General features: G+C 54.3%; 1 protein-coding gene and 1 pseudogene across 1 annotated transcript; both read left to right on the forward strand.

The window, feature by feature from the left end:
* Positions 1–4,121: 4,121 nt before the first annotated feature.
* On the forward strand, positions 4,122–5,778 carry LOC128846644 (ubiquilin-1-like; annotated as a pseudogene).
* Positions 5,779–10,572: 4,794 nt separating this feature from the next.
* Positions 10,573–12,372, forward strand: LOC128846731 (ubiquilin-1-like). Its single transcript, XM_054046010.1, has 2 exons — positions 10,573–10,940; positions 11,091–12,372. The coding sequence occupies exons 1-2, from the start codon at positions 10,573–10,575 to the stop codon at positions 12,370–12,372; spliced, it is 1,650 nt and encodes a 549-aa protein (XP_053901985.1).
* Positions 12,373–15,932: the final 3,560 nt, after the last annotated feature.

Here is a 15,932-nt window from a genome sequence, read left to right on the forward strand (position 1 = left end):
AAGCCAGGTTTTCATTGGAACTCTAGCGGTGTTTTAACTATGTACTTACGCTGTGTGAGCTCGAAAGCTGGTCTCTCTCGTCAACAGAATTTGGTCCAATAAAACATATCTTCTCCCTCACTTTGTCTCTCTAATATCCTGGGACAGAGAGGGCTACAACAACACTGCTCACTTCCACTAAAGGCCACCAGACCAAGTGAGTCTTGTTCTGAGATGAAGGGAAACAACAAAACAAGAAAGCACAAAGATAAAATCACCCTGCGAGAGAGCATGGTGTGTGCTTCTCCTCTGTGACAAGCTGCATCTGAGCTGGCCTCTTAATGGTAACAGAAAGCTGCACGTTGGGAGACAGGGGCTCTAGTCTTGTTTCTGCCACCGACCTGCTGTGCCACCTTCGGTTCATTTCTTTCCTCCTCAAACTTCTAAATCCTTCTCAGGGTCACAGCTTTGCCAGCCTCAGTCCCCCATTCCGTAGCCAAGGCCTGCGTCCCATGGACCTTGTGTTTGGCTGCCTTATGGCACATTTCACATGGATGGGCCTGGATTCCCCAGGCTGATCTCGCTCTCTTCCCTACACTCGTGGTTTTGTGGGGGTGGGAGAGAGATCGGGGGTGCTGTGGCCTGGTGCACTGGGCGAGGGGCTCATTTGCATGTGATCTCTGGTCCCCCCGACTGTGGGAGAGAGAGAGGGAGAATAGAATGTGTGTGTGTGTGATTAGCTGTGTCTTACCTCGTGTTAAAGGCACGTTTTGCCGCTGAGGATAAGGTGCTGATTCCTCCCGGGGATTAGAGGCTTGTTTAGCCTTCTGCTAATGTCAGAAACTCTCATCTCTAGACATTTTGGGTATGTCTTGTAGTCTCTCAGTGAACTTGAGATCTGACTCTATGTGGAAGCAGAGGTTGGTAATGGAAGGACAAAGGGATCTTGAGTCTAACATGCTAGTGAAAATGGACGGTATTTCTTTAAGACAGAGTCCAGCCTTGGAATTGGTAATGGTGAAGGATCTGAAAACTACTGAACAAGTTAGTGTCTGTGTTCATGCAAATTACCTGATTGACTGTGGGGGAGAAAGACGTGCCCTTAGCTGTTAGCAGGGAGGACACAGCTAGCCAGCCAATGGATTCTATTAAGCAAGAGAGTTCAGAATTTGACCCTCCAGGACAGGGAGGAAGGAAAAACCTTTATCCTGCTAATGGAAGCCACAGGTTAACCCTAAAATGCCAAAACCCCAACGGTATTGAGCCCAAGGCGTGGCATGAGAAAAATGCTGGTAAATGTACACTTGTGGTAAATTTGATGTTAATGCTAATGTTAAATTTTGTGACTGGTTTGTTGCTAATGCCAGGAATTGTAAAGATATACAATGTACATTATCTTTTGGAAAAACCCTTGAACATGTTGGGAGTGATACATAAGAACTCAGTATGTGCTAAAAGCCTTTATGGTTAAACTGTTTCTTATATGATAACACACTTTATGTCCAAAGGCCATGTAATACTGCTATCTCAAAGCAAGGGCATGCAACCAGTCTTGGGACTTTTCACAGCAGAAAAGACGTTCCAGACTTAATGTGCTGTATGAGAAGGAAAACAGCCACACCACCATATTGCTTCCATGGTTAAATGCCAAGGTACCTACGCTATGGAGAACATTCATATCTACATTGACTTGATGTTAATTGGGTACCAAACATTACCCAGAGCTTGTACGGACTCTCTGGCCAGAGCCAGTGCAGCACGCGGAGAGAACAATATCAGCCCTGGACCGATCAGATTCTGGGAGCCAGGCCTGCCTCTTGCTCACAACCCGACTTTGCTTTATATCGGCAAAGTTTTGACCACTACTTTAGTTCAGGCTTCAGGCCTCCTACCAGGGCTCTGATACAAGGGCTTATGCTTCAGACCCTCTTCCTACTACACCCTTTCTTTCCTGTCTTTTAACCAGTTACTGACCCAGGAGAGGACCTTCCCTCTTATCCCATGACAGCTTACTTTGCTGAACAGCCTTTGGTGAGGGACCTTGTCAAAGGCTTTCTGAAAGGCCAAGTGCACTATAGCCACTGGATCTCCCTGGTCCACATGCTTGTTGACCCCCCTCAAAGTATCGCATAGCTTGGCGAGGCATGATTGCCCTTTGAAAAGCTGTGTTAACCCTTTCCCAACTCATTGTGTTTATCTTTTAAGGCCATTGGAGATAGTTGCTGCTAGCACTTGCAGATGGGCCATATGCCACTGTAGGCAATCTCATTATACCGTCCCTTCCATCAGTTTACCCAGGTCACTTTGCCAATGAGGAAACTGAGGCACACACTGCACTGAGCTGGTGAGATAGACTGCCCTCTGGGTGCACAGTGGAGTCAAAGGGGGCTGATGGCTCGGCAGGGGTGGGTGTGTCCTAGCCAGGGGCTGCCCAATCTGCAAGTGCGGAGCCAGGCTGCGGAGCAGAGGCAGGGCAGGGGCAGGTTTGTACGTCAATGAACTGGAAGTTCACAGCCGTTTAATTTCCCCCATTTTTGCAATAGCTTCTGGTGGGGGTGGGGGGTCCCTCTGGCTCTGGGAGGAAGGAGGGAGGCAGAGAGTTAGTTACAGACCCCATTACACACCGACTGTAGGTTAGCCAGCCCCTACTCCTGCTGTACACCACTGAAGAACAAGAGAAAACAGTTCCTTCCTTTCACCCTAGGCCAGTCTTGTAACCCCAAGGCAAAGTGTCTGCATGGCAGGGAGATGTAGACCGTGGATGACATGCACACAGGCTGTGAATCTGGGGTGGGACTCAGGAGATCTGGGTTTTATCCCCAAGCTCGGCCACCGGCCTGCTGGAGAACCTTGGGCAAGTCACGTCTTGCCTCAGTTTCTCCATCTGTAAAATGGGAATAATGATACCGATGTCCTTTGTAGAGTGCTCTGAGATCCACTGATGAAACAGCTCAATATTATTACTTAATCTTATTTCCTTTGGGGCCCAAAGGCCTGTGCCAGGCATCTCCCAAACTAGCAAACGGAGATGTGATCCCTGCCCCAAGGAGCTTACAAACTAGGCTAGACATAAGCAGGGAGAAACAAGGCCATGCATGCCACAGCTGTGTCCTCGTTCTGCCCTGTGAAGCACAGCAGGTGCGGAGTAGAGGAGACGCAGGGTCATGGCTTTGATTCTAAGCATATACTGCTGTCCTTGCTTTCAGTGGAGTTATTGCTGATCCTCGCAAAGCCAGAGGAAAATCCAACCCACAGATCCAACCCATCCCTGGCTTCACGTCCCCATTATTCACAGATTCATTAATTCCAAGGCCAGAAGGGAACATTGTGTTCATCCATTCTGAACCCCTGCATCGTACAGGCCAGAGAACTGCCGCAGAATAATTCCTAGAGCAGATCTGCTAGAAAAATATCTCATCTTCATTGAACAATGGTTGAAAAATGGTCAGTGATGGAGAATCCACCACAGCCCTTGTAAATTGTTCTAATGGTTAATTCCCCTCGCTGTTAGAAATCTCCACTTTATTCCCAGTCTGAATGTGTCTAACTTCCACTTCCAGCATTGGATAGTGTGAGACTTTTCTCTGCTAGGGAGCAGAGCCCATTGTTAAACGTTTGTTCCCTGTGTAGATACTTACACACTGTGAACAGACTTAACTTTCTCTTTGTTAAACTAAACCGATTGTTCTCTTTGAGCCTGTCACTATCAGGCAGGGTTTCTAAGCCTTTAATCATTCCCGTGGCTCTTCTCTGAGCCCTCTCCAATGGATCAGCATCTTTCCTGGGGTCTGTCCATTTCGGGGAGCAGGGAGGTAGGGGCTGCCAATGCCATCGCTGCTCACAAAGATGTCATCGGTGATGTCACAGTTGGCCCAGCCGTCAGGCAGAGCGGTGAACTGCTGGAGAAGCAGGAGGGAGCTGGTGGCCCGGGAGTGGGGAAGTGGGGGCTGGTATGCATGATTTGGGCCTGGATTCTGGCATTACACAGGGCAGGGGGAGGTCGGTTCCCTTCTCCTGCTCCCCCCACCCATAGATCTGTGATCACAGCAGCAAGAACAAGACTAAGACTATCACCATAGTTAAGGAAACCCAGCTCCCCCCGCACTCCGGCTCTCCTCAGCCCTCCCTGAGCCTCACGAAGCATGGCTGACAGCGGAGAGATCACCCTCGCCTGCCCAGTCATCGCCGCCAACCCCCGCATCATCCGGGTCACGGTGAAAACCGCCAAGCTGAAGGAGGAATTTGTGGTGCCAGAGAACAGCACCATCAAGCAATTCAAGGAGGAGATCTCCAAGCACTTCAACTGCCAGACCAGCCAGCTGGTGCTAGTGTTTGTTGGGAGGATTTTGAAAGACCAGGACACTCTCAGGCAGCGGGGGATCCAGGACGGGATCACAGTCCACCTCGTCATCAGGACACAGAAGAGACCCCAGGAGAATCCGCTGCCACACGTGTACGTGGCCAGGAACGTTGCCCCCGCCCCAGCGCCGTCCGGCGTCACCCCGGCCCACAGCAGCGCCTTTGATCTGAGCAGGCAGGGCCAGGGCGGGAACTTGTCCAGCACGGAGCTACAGAGCCCACTGCAGCTCCTGGCCAGCTCGGAGATGATGTCCCGGAAGGTGGAGAACCCGTTTATCCAGAGCATGCTCTCTAACCCTGACCTCATGAGGCAGCTGATCATGGCCCACCCGCAGATGCAACAGCTGGCCCAGCAAATCCCAGAGATCAGCCGCATCCTCAACAACGCGGACATCATGAGGGAGATGCTAGACATTGTTCGGAACCCAGAAATGATGCAGGAGATGAGGAGTCAAGACCGAGCCTTGAGCAACTTGGAAAACATCCCGGGCGGGGACAATGCCTTGAGATGCGCCTATGCCGAGCCCCAGGAACCAATGCTAAGCGCCGCCCAAGAGCAGTTTGGAAACCTTCCCTTTGCTATGCTGGTGAGGAATCCCTCCTTGGAGGGTGTGGGTCGGGGTGGCCAGCCGTCCTGCGTAGATCACCGAGACCTGTTGGCTCCTCCCTCCGTCTCCCAGAGCGCCACAAGCATCTACACCAACAGCACCTGCGGGGACCTGGACTGCGGTGTTACCAGCAGCAGCACCAACCCTCTCGGGCAGAGCTCTTCTGTGCCAAATCTGGGACCGGGGATGTTCACCACAGGAGGGATTCAGAACTTGGTGCAGCAGATCACCGAGAACCCCCAGCTGATCGTGAACTTGTGCGCCTCCTACACCAAGTGCATGATGCTGTCGCTGATACAGAACGCTCAGTTGGCAGCACAGGCCACCTTCTCTGCGGAGAGCCCCCAGCACCAAGAACCAGTGACGCAGGGGCTGCCGAATTTCTTTCAGCAGATCCAGAACCCTGAGATGTTAGTGGCCATGTCCAACCCGAAAGCCATGCAAGCTTGGCTGCAGATTGAGCAGGGGCTGCAGACGTTGGCAGCAGAGGCCCCTGTCCTTCTGCCGTGGTTTACTCTCCGTTTGTGGGGACTGGGAAATTCGGGGAGCTCTCCTAGTGCTCCTGACCCGAGCCCTGCACCCAGTGAAATGTCCCACGCAGCGCCGGCAGCGTCCGAGCAGGGACACCAACATCTAAACATGCTGCGGATGCTGAAAATTCTTCCTGGGACAAATCCTCAGCACTTACAAGCTCCCGAAATCAAATTTCAGGAAGAACTGGAGTAGCTGGAATCAATGGGCTCCTTGAACCGCGACGGGAACATACATAGCAACCGGAGAAGATATCAGTGCAGCAGTGGGGAGACAGAAACATCCAGCCCACCCGTCGTAGCACCAGCTCTGTAACATGTTCGCTCGGATTTCGGTCTTATAAAGAAAAGCCAATAACGGTGCACCTTTCTGTGGGGAGCTGTCGTTTTCTTGTCAGCGGCCGGAAGTTAGCAGCTTTTGCCTAAAGATGTTGCATGCTTCCGCCCGATGATAAGGTGCTATTACCCAGCAGCTGTCGTCTAGGGAGTTTGAGATAATGAGTTCGTGAATTATGAGCGTTACTACAGCTCTGGGAAGCAGATATTATTTAGAGCTGGGCAAAGAGTCTGTCTCTCTACCTGGGCGTGGGTGAGTGTAGTATTTGATTGACTGACACGCAGTTAAGAATTCATCCTCACACCATCCCTGTGAGCTAAGGGTATGTGTCAAGGCTGTATCCCCACTTTGAACTTTAGGGTACAAATGTAGGGGCCTGCATGAAAACTTCTAAGCTTAACTACCAGCTTAGCTCTGGTTCCGCTGCCACCATTTCAATGGATTCCCTCCCTGGGAAGCCTTAAGAAACCTTTCACCAATTCCCTGGTGAATACAGATCCAAACCCCTTGGATCTAAAACAAGGAGAAATTAACCATTCCCCCTCCTTCCCCCCACCAACTCTGGGTGAATACAGATCCAAACCCCTTGGATCTTAAAACAAGGAGAAATTAACCATTCCCCCTCCTTCCCCCCACCAACTCTGGGTGAATACAGATCCAAACCCCTTGGATCTTAAAACAAGGAGAAATTAACCATTCCCCTCCTTCCCCCCACCAACTCCGGGTGAATACAGATCCAACCCCCTTGGATCTAAAACAAGGAAAAATCAATCAGGTTCTTAAAAAGAAGGCTTTTAATTAAAGAAAAAGGTAAAAATCATCTCTGTAAAATCAGTATGGAAATTAACCTTACAGGGTAATCAAACTTAAAGAGCTCAGAGGACTCCCGTCTAGTCTTAGGTTCAAAGTACAGCAAACAAAGATAAACACTCTAGTGAAAGCTACATTTACAAGTTGAGAAAACAAAGGAAAACTAACACGCCTTGCCTGGCTATTTACTTACAAGTTTGAAATAGGAGAGACTTGTTTAGAAAGATATGAAGAACCTGGATTGATGTCTGTCCCTCTCAGTCCCGAGAGCGAACGCACTCCCAAACAAAGAACACAAACAAAAGCCTTCCCCCCGACCCCCCCGCAAGATTTGAAAGTATCTTGTCCCCTTATTGGTCCTTTAGGTACCAGCCAGGTTACCTGAGCTTCTTAACCCTTTACAGGGAAAAGGATTTTGGAGTCTCTGACCAGGAGGGATTTATAGTACTGTACACAGGACAGCTGTTACCCTTCTCTTTATAGTTATGACAGTATGTCTGCAAAAAAGTTTCCGAGTCCAAGTCTGCTGACTCAGGCTTGCTGGGCTTGTGCTTTGTGGCTACCAATAGCCGTGGACACATTCGGGCTGAGCCAGTTCAGCCGGGCTCTGAGACTCACTGCCATGGGGTTTTGTGTGTGTGTGGTTTTGAGGTTATTATCCCCATGGTGTAGACAGGGAAACTGAGGCACAAAGAGATTGATTCATCCAAAATTACACATGGCATCTGTGAGAGACCTGGAATAGAACCGGATCTCCTGGGTCCCAGCCCAATAGTTGTGACTATAGTTGTGAAGCTCTAACCACAGTGGCTGGCTGTGTTTGTGCCATTTTACATTCACTGTTCAGCGCACGTTAGTGAACTTGTGTTTTGTTCACACAGATGTTTTTGGAGGAGATTTTTCTTGGTGTAAATATCAGTATTCATCAGCGATGAAGTGTTGGAAGTGCTAACCTTATGTCATCCAATTAGGAAACAGAAACCATGCCATATGACTTAGTGGCTCAAATCGCAAACCTTGACTATCTAACCTAAGCACTTTGCAAACAGGTCAAAGGCCAAAACATGTTCAGAAATGCTCTGTCTAACAATCATGAATGATGAAAAAAATCAGGCATGTTACGATTGCTGTTGGGCCAAATTGCAGACAGAGAAGGGTTAAATCTGAGGAACGAGTTGTTCTCAGTGACCAATTCATTCTGAGATCAATGGAGTTACGCCCTGGATTAATGCAGCCCACTACACCAGTAGCCATATCACCTTGTATCCACACCTAGGGCGGTGATGGTATTCAGATGGAGGGCAGCTGGTCTTCTCTGTCCTCTTTCATCAGCAGGTAGGCTCATAAGAGATCACCTCTTCTACCTCCTGGAGGAGCAGGTGCGCTAACCACCCTCTTGTTCTGGGAGAGCGGGACCCAGAAATACCAGACCAGAAGGGACCAGTCGGACAGTCTGCATGGCCAGGCCAGAGAGCCCACACAGGGATTCCTCCATTGTGTCCCATCACTTAAAATGCGACTATTGGATCGCATCACCTACAAGCACTGTGGGGTGGAGGTGCCTCTAAACACTAAGGGGCTAGAGCAGTGGGGCCAACAGAAGGTGTTTCGGGGTCCTGCTGCTCGTCACTGGAGGAGCAGGCCTGTCTCATGGGGAGCAGAGGGACTTGGGAGGTAGCAGGCCTCCCCACTGGAGAGCTGAGAAAGGGGAGGGCCAGCTGGGTGTCTGAGAAGACAGACTGGCATGGGCCACCCCCTCTAACTACTGAGCCTGTGAGGAGGAGAGCTGCATGTCCCATGGGAAGATGACCTGCCCCTTGGCAAGAAGTGGAACACAGGGAGACGGTGTGGGGGCGGGGGCGGGGGCGGGGGCGGGTGGTGGGCGGCGCCCTGCAATCAAGAACAAGAGCTGTTGCAGCCCCACTGCTGCCGGATGGCGGGAGGGGGGCAGAGGATGTTTTCCAGGGGGATGCGCTTTCCCCAGAGGGAGCAGCTCGGCAGGGAATGGGCCAGAAGGCTGCCTCTGGCGAGAAGTCAGGTAGGAGGATAATACGGGGAAGCCAGGCTTGGGCACGGTTCACACTCCGTGTTAGCCCGCCATTTCTCAAATGCGGCCACCAGGGGGTTTCCCTGCAGCCAGGACAGCTTCTTTGGTGGTGGTGGTGGTGGGGGGGGCAAAGCATCGGACACCCCACACCCTCCCTGTTGCTCCTGAATGCCCTGCCCTGCACTTGGAGACAGGTGGGCACAACGCTGCAGGAGCACGGTGAGTTCTCTACCAGAGGGGAGGACGGGGGGGCTTAGTGGGGCTCAGACTTCAGCCCTGGGGTGGTTGGGCGGTGGGGACTCAGGGAGCCTGGCTGCAGACTAGGGCTCCAGCCATGGGGCGTCAGACTCCAGCCCCTGGCCACATAGCGGCTGGCTCCGATCTCTGGCTCTGGCCATGTGGCACTGACCCCCAATCCGACCGGCAGCCACTGGCCGCTGGCACTGGCCCCCATCCGTGCATGCCGACCCCCAGCCCTATCACTGACCCTGGGTGCCGGCCCCAGGCGCCAACCCTGAGCTCCAGCGGCTGCCGGCCTTGGGTGCAGATCCCCGGCACTGGCCTTGGGCTCCAGCGGGTGCTGGCTCTGGGGGCTGACCCCTAGCTCTGGCCATGCAGCAGCAGGTGCAGACCCTAAGTGCCAGCCCCAAACCCAGGCTGCCCGCTCTGACCCCCAGCCCTCGCTGCTGACCCCGGGCACTGCTCCTGAATGTCAGTCCTGGGTTCCGTCAGGTGCTGGCCACAGGCACTGATCTCAGCCCTAGGCACCAGCCCCGGGTGCAGATCCCCCGCCCCAGTCACACGGCAGCAGGCACCAACCCCAGTCTGGGGCGGGTGCTGGCCCAGGACACTGACTCCCACCGGGGGCAGACCCCAAGCGCCGACCCTGAGTGCTGACCCTCGGCCCCGGTCGCACAGGAGCAAGTGCCGGCTCTGGGCGCCGATCCCGGCCCTGACCACGCAACTGCGGGCGCCAACTCTGGGCTGCAGTGGGTGCTGGCCCAGGGCGCCTACCCCAGCCCCAGGCACCAACCCACAACTCCAACCATGTGGTGGTGGCACTGGGTCCCCCCATCCAATCTCCCTGGCCCCCGCTGCCACACCCCCCACCCCTCCATTCCGGTCTTAACTTGCCAGGACTTGTTGTGAAAAGTGCGATTAACAAACATACAGATGTCACTTTTCACGGTAATATTTGTATTACTGAGTCTGCAAAAAAAAAAGACCCTACATAAATGACAATGATCGGGAGGTGGATCTGGGCTATTTATTTGTTTTTCCTAAAGCTGATGAAGTATTTTAGGGAAACGTGTCAGTGCAGCCACCAGCAAGAGTTGGTGGCCGCACTCTGAGGCCAGCAAAACATTTGTTGTGAGAACCCCTATGCTAGCCCAAGGTAACCCCCAGATGCCAGGGGTCCAGGGGCACTGTGTACACGGGTGCCGGACAGGCTGATGGAGGGAAGGATAGGCCAGGATATGGTGCTCCCGGGCCTGTTTTCAAGGCAAGTGCCAGCCACCAATGCCTTGTTTGCTTACTGTGATGTCAGCAGTGATGTCACAGGGCCCCGGGACAGGCAGGGTAGAAATTCTGCATGGGCAGGCGGCATCAGCAGCAGAAAGACCATGAGGGAACCCGCCAGGTGGTGAGTGAACCGAGGAGCAGGCCAACATCTGGCTGGAATGTGCGCTCTGGCTTTGGCTTCCAGCAGTACCACGGGGAGAGCAGACCAATTCCCCCTTCCCACCACTCCGCCCCGGAAGCCCGTAACGATAGCGGCAACAACGACCGCCGCCGTACATCAGCCGAAAGGAATTGTCCTCCGTCACGTCCCATCTCCTTCCCCTGGCGCCTCTGCTCCCTGAGGAAGAACCAACGCGGAGCTCCTGGATCCCGGTCACCATGTCCGAAAGCCGACGGGCCCCTGGGGCTAACCAGGCAGCCATCACCGCCGAGTCTGGCGGCGTACTCAAGGTGACGGTGAAGACCCTGAAGCAGAAGGAGCAGTTTGAGGTAGCAGAGAGCAGCACCATCCGGGCGTTTAAGGACGAGGTCGCCAAGCGCTTCAAGGCTCCCTCTGACCTGCTGGTGCTAATATTTGCTGGGAAGATCTTAAAGGATCAAGACACACTGAGCCAGCATGGAGTCCGCAGTGGATTCAGCATCCACCTTGTCATCCGGTCCCAAAAGAGGCCCCAGGACCACCCAGCTGAGCCAACGAATACTGCCACCCCACCGATGCCGTCCGCAAACAGCAGTGCTTCTAACCTGCTTGCCTGGGGGCGGGGCCCTGCTCTGCAGCACCTGGGCCTGAGCTACTCCAACGTGTCCGAGCTGCAGGGGCGCTTAGAAGAGCTGGTGGCCTCCAGCCGGGAGTTAGTGGCCCAGATCATGGAAAACCTCTTGTTTGAGATCATCAGTTCGGACCTGGATCTGAACACCATCAACAGCAACCCGTTCCTCTTGGGCTTCCTCATCGGGGTGACAGGCATGAGCGTACTGGGTCTGGACCCAACCGATGTGTCAGATTTAATGAGCGAGGCCTCAGAGGCTGACGGTTCCATACAGGACTTGATGAGTGAGGTGGCACAGAATCCCATGGTGCAGAGCATCCTCACCAACACGGACCTGGTCCAGGAGATCCTTCTCTCCAACCCGCAGATGCAGCAGCTGGCCGAGCAAAACCCTGAGATTAATCACATTCTCCGCAACCCAGATTTCATCCGGGAAATGATTGAGGTCTCCAGCAGCCCAGCAATGCTGCAAGAAATTATCAGGAACCATGACCGAGCCTTGAGCAACCTGGAGAGCATCCCGGGTGGATACAGCGCCCTGCAGCAGCTGTACAGCGAGATAGAGGAACCAATGATGAACGCCGTGCAAGCCCAGTTTGGGAGCAACCCGTCTGAATCATTGGAGAATAACCCACCCTTGGGTGGGGCCAGTCTGCCAGCCCGGATGGAAAACAGAGACCCTTTACCAAACCCTTGGGCCACTCGGACAAACAGGGCCGGTGATATTGGGAATAACCATGATAGCAATCGTACCAGCCATAGCAGAGGGCAGAACTTTATTGTTCTAAATTTTGGGCCTGGAGCAGGCCCTGGGTTTGCCAACACAGGAGGAATTCAGAGTATGGTTCAGCAGCTAACAGGAAACCCAGAGTTCATGCAGAACATGGAGAGCGTGTTGTCCAATCCCAACGGCCCAGCACAGATGCTGCTGAATAATACCCACCTCTCCAATGATGGACGTTCTCGGCCTCAAGACGGAAGGACACCCCATGTCCCTCTGGAGTTGGAGAGCGCTGAAATCGCCCCCTTACTGACCAGCCCTAGAGCCATGCAGGCTTTGTTACAGATTCAGCTGGGCTTGCAGACGCTCTCGGCCGAGGTCCCAGATTTTATCCTAGGGCTGGGGGACCGGGACGTGGAACTGGAGCTGGAAAGCATGGAAGGGTCCGTTCCCAGTAGCGAGACCGAGGAGGACGTGAGTCTAGCATCAGACAAGGATGAACCTGAAGGCCAAGAGTGCATGGATCAGCAGAGGCCAGACGTCAGATTTGAGCGCCAAATGGAGCAGCTCAGAACAATGGGCTTCCAGGACCGGGAAGCGAATTTACAGGCTCTGATCAACACGGAAGGGGAAATCAATGCAGCCATTGAGATGCTAACAAAGTCCCAGCCAAGCAAGATATTGTAACATGTTCATTTTGCCTGTTGTAATTCTGTCTTGTTACATACTAAAAACAGCTTGGTGCATATTAAGGTAGCGTGCAACGGCTTGCTTCCAAAGTGCTCCCTCTTTGCACGTGTTTCATGCAGGGCCTGCCCGTTGGGCTAGGCATGGCACGTACCACATAAGAGTCAGTCCCTGCCCCAAAGAGCTTCTGATCTAAAGAGATGGGACAGGCACAGGGTGGGGGAAAGGAAATGTTTTTATTTCCATGTTACAGAGGGAAATTGAGGGGGGGGCGGTCCCAGGGCACAGGCCCCAGCCCAAGCCTGAATGTCTACACAGCAGTTTTTAGCCCTGCAGTCCAAGCCCTGCAAGTTTGAGTCAGCTGACCTGGGCCAACTGTGTAGATGTATGCTAAGTGACTTGACCCGGGTCATCCAGAAAGTCTGTGGCAGGGCCAGGAATTTGACCCAACTCTCCCGAGTCACCTAATCCAGCTCATGAATTGCACCCTTCCTTCGCCTGGCTCGGCAAGGGGTGTGATTTCCAACACTGGATTTGCTGTCACCGCTGTGTGACTTGGTTTTGTGTGACTCACGGTGCAGTCATTCCATTTGTTCTGCTTCAGAAGACCTAGTCCTCGTGGGAGGAGCAGCCCGACTAACGGGAATTGATCGGAGCCAGGATTGGGAAGCCAGGGTCACAGCCTCTAAGTGAAGTTTGCAAACAAGCTTCCAGTGTTAGTCGTCTCTTTGCCCCCCAGCCCTGTACGCTGCTTGTAACCACCACTTCCGCTCCAACCACATCTGCCGCCCAGGGCTCCGGCCACAGCTCAATGCCTCAGGTCTCCTTGGTCCCAGTGGCTCTAAGTTTCTCAGTCCAGTCCCCAGGAGACCCGGATTGATCGGGCAGCTGGCCATAGTGTGGAGACTGCACGGCTTGTGTTGGTTGGTGGGTTTTCTTTGGATTTCTAACAATGGGCGTGGGAGACACAAAGGGCCGATGCCTCTTGCGTATATTTCAAAATACAGCCATGAGACCTGATCTCCTCTAGGCCCCAGAGCAATCCGGTGTCATGAGAACGGCCACACTGGGTCAGAGCAATGGTCCATCTAGCCCAGCACCCTGTCTAGGAATTACTGCCAGGTGCTTTCGAGGGAATGACCAGAGCAGGGCAGTTACCATGTGACCATTCCCTGTCATCCAGTCCCAGCTTCTGACACTCAGAGGCTTAGGGACACCCAGAGCATGGGGCTGCGTCCCTGCCCATCCTGGCCAATAGCTATTGATGGACCTGTCCTCCATGAACTTATGTAATCCCTTATTGAGCCCAGTTATACTTTTGGCCTTCACAACATCCCCTGGCAATGAGTTCCACAGGTTGACTGCGCGTTGTGTGAAGAAATACTTCCTCCTGTTTGTTTCAAACCTGCTGCCTGTTAATGTCACTGGGTGACCCCCTCCCGGTTCATTGTGTGGAGGGGTAAATAACATTTTCCTCCCCAGGCAAGTCATTCCAGGCCTACCCGTTAACGCTGCTGCTGAAGTGGAGTAGCTGACCTGCTGGTAGCCCCCCGCTGACATGGCTGGGCTCCATCGGGGGAGCTTGGCTCCTGTCCGAGGGCACCGCCATTGAAAGAGGCTGCCCAGGCCTGAGCGTTGCTGGCTCTAGTGATGCGGGGGTCCCACGCTCTCCCTCTGCCGGCCCAACACACTGGCTGTTGGGGCGCTAAGGGAGCGGATTTGGCTATGGGGGCTTTGGCACGTGGATGAAACCCAGCTCCATCCCACACAGCTAGAGCACAGGCGCTGTGGGCTCGGGGAGGCCGAGCTGGCTGAGAGTCAGCTCAGAAGGGAAGCGCGGTGAATGGAGAAACCTCCGGGGAGGATCGGCTGCGGTATGTCAGCTCCCTTGGCCGGGTGGGCGGGGGGTTGAGGGTTTGCCTGAGGGTCTTATTGGTTCCTCCCCGGCTGGATGGCAGCAGCAGTGGCCAGGGGATCTGGGCTCGGCCCGGGGCTTGGGACCTTCCCTGCTGGGCATGGGGACCTCTCCCCAGATAATAATTCACAGAATCTCCTGTGTTGTGGCCCCCGTCAGGGTCCAAGGCCTCATCCAGGCCCCGGCCTGGATTAAACTGCGGCTCGGGCGTGGCAGCCAGGTGGCTGTTCTTGGCTGATGCCAAAGGTGCTCCAGGATCAGGGGACATGGCTCGGGGCTGCCTGCTGCACTGAGCTCGATTGGCCTGACAGGGACCTGTCATACCGCGCTCCGGTCCCTCCCGCCCAGGGTGGGTTCGATAGTGTGAACAGTCTATCCAGCCCCCTTTCCTCTCTCCCTGGCCTTTCTGCCCTGATCTCTCCCCTTCTTTTCTCCCCACATTGGAGCCCGGTCTGTGGGTCTTTCACCTCCTGCCCCCCTTGATTCATTGCTCTGGGTTTCCCTTCATTTCTTTCGGTCTCTCTCTCTCTCTCTCTCTGTGTCCCCCACTCCTGGGGACTCTTCACCATGAATCTCCTCATTCACCCCTGATCTCACCCCTTTCCTTCCTGACCCATGACCTCGTGACCCCAGCTTTGGCCCACAGCAGCCCCCCTGGAGCCCATAGGGCATCCTCTTCCCACATCTCCCTCTGCCCTGGTATCCAGCCCCCCACACCCTTAAGGCCCCGCAGCCAACCTCCCCCTGCTTCTGGCCTTGGGTGGGCTAAGCGATCTCTGTCCTGGAGGGTCCGGTCTGGAGCCCATTAAAACTCCCATTGTCATCAACAGCTGCACCAGAGGGTTCGCTCGGTGCCCAGGCCGCCTGCATGGGTCCCCGCTTGGGGCTGGCAAGACGTGACCAGCGCGGCTAAGGGCTGGGGTCTCCCTTGTGACGAACGGCGGGAATGTTCACAGCAGAGACAGAGTCCGACGCGGGGAGAGGAGGCAGCTGCACTGGCCGCCTGCCAGGTGCCTGCGGTTGGAGCGGCCCACGTGCTGATTTGGCCCCTTTTGTTCAGTAAACGATGCTCGCACATACTGGAGGTGTTGTCAGCCATCTCTGCTCCGGCCATTGCAAAGCCCCGGAGCCAGCTCTCGCTTAGCAGGACAGCGTATGCAGGCTGCCTACGGTGCAGTAAGGTGCAGCCTTGTCCTGGGTCCGGTAGATCTGGCCTCTTCTCATTTAGAAATGCCCCTGCCAGAGCCCGTGTAGGGAAGGGTCTTTCCCATTATTGGGCATTTAAGAAGATCAGAACTGCCGTATTGGGTCAGACCAATGCTCCATCTTGCCCAGTATCAGGGCCTCCGCAGCCACCTAGATGCTCTCGGCAGCTGTCTCCGAGTCTCTCTGGCTTGGAGAGTTTGGCTGGCAACCCCCCTGTGCTGCTCCCCTGGCCCTCCCGCAACCTCCTTCAGCCCTCTGGGCTTCCCCCGGTCCAGGGACTGCTGCACACTACATGTCCACCCCTAGCTTCCTCCCTCTATGTCCTGCTCAGGTATGGAGACCAGCTGCCTCCATCCGGCCCCATGGAGAGGCTGTTAATGAAGTCCAGGTGGGCCAAATCAGTTACAGAGCCAGTGGCGGGTGTAGCCAGCCCCTCCTG

This window comes from Malaclemys terrapin, chromosome 1, assembly GCF_027887155.1.
Source record: "Malaclemys terrapin pileata isolate rMalTer1 chromosome 1, rMalTer1.hap1, whole genome shotgun sequence".
In the NCBI taxonomy this organism is placed as follows: domain Eukaryota; kingdom Metazoa; phylum Chordata; order Testudines; family Emydidae; genus Malaclemys; species Malaclemys terrapin.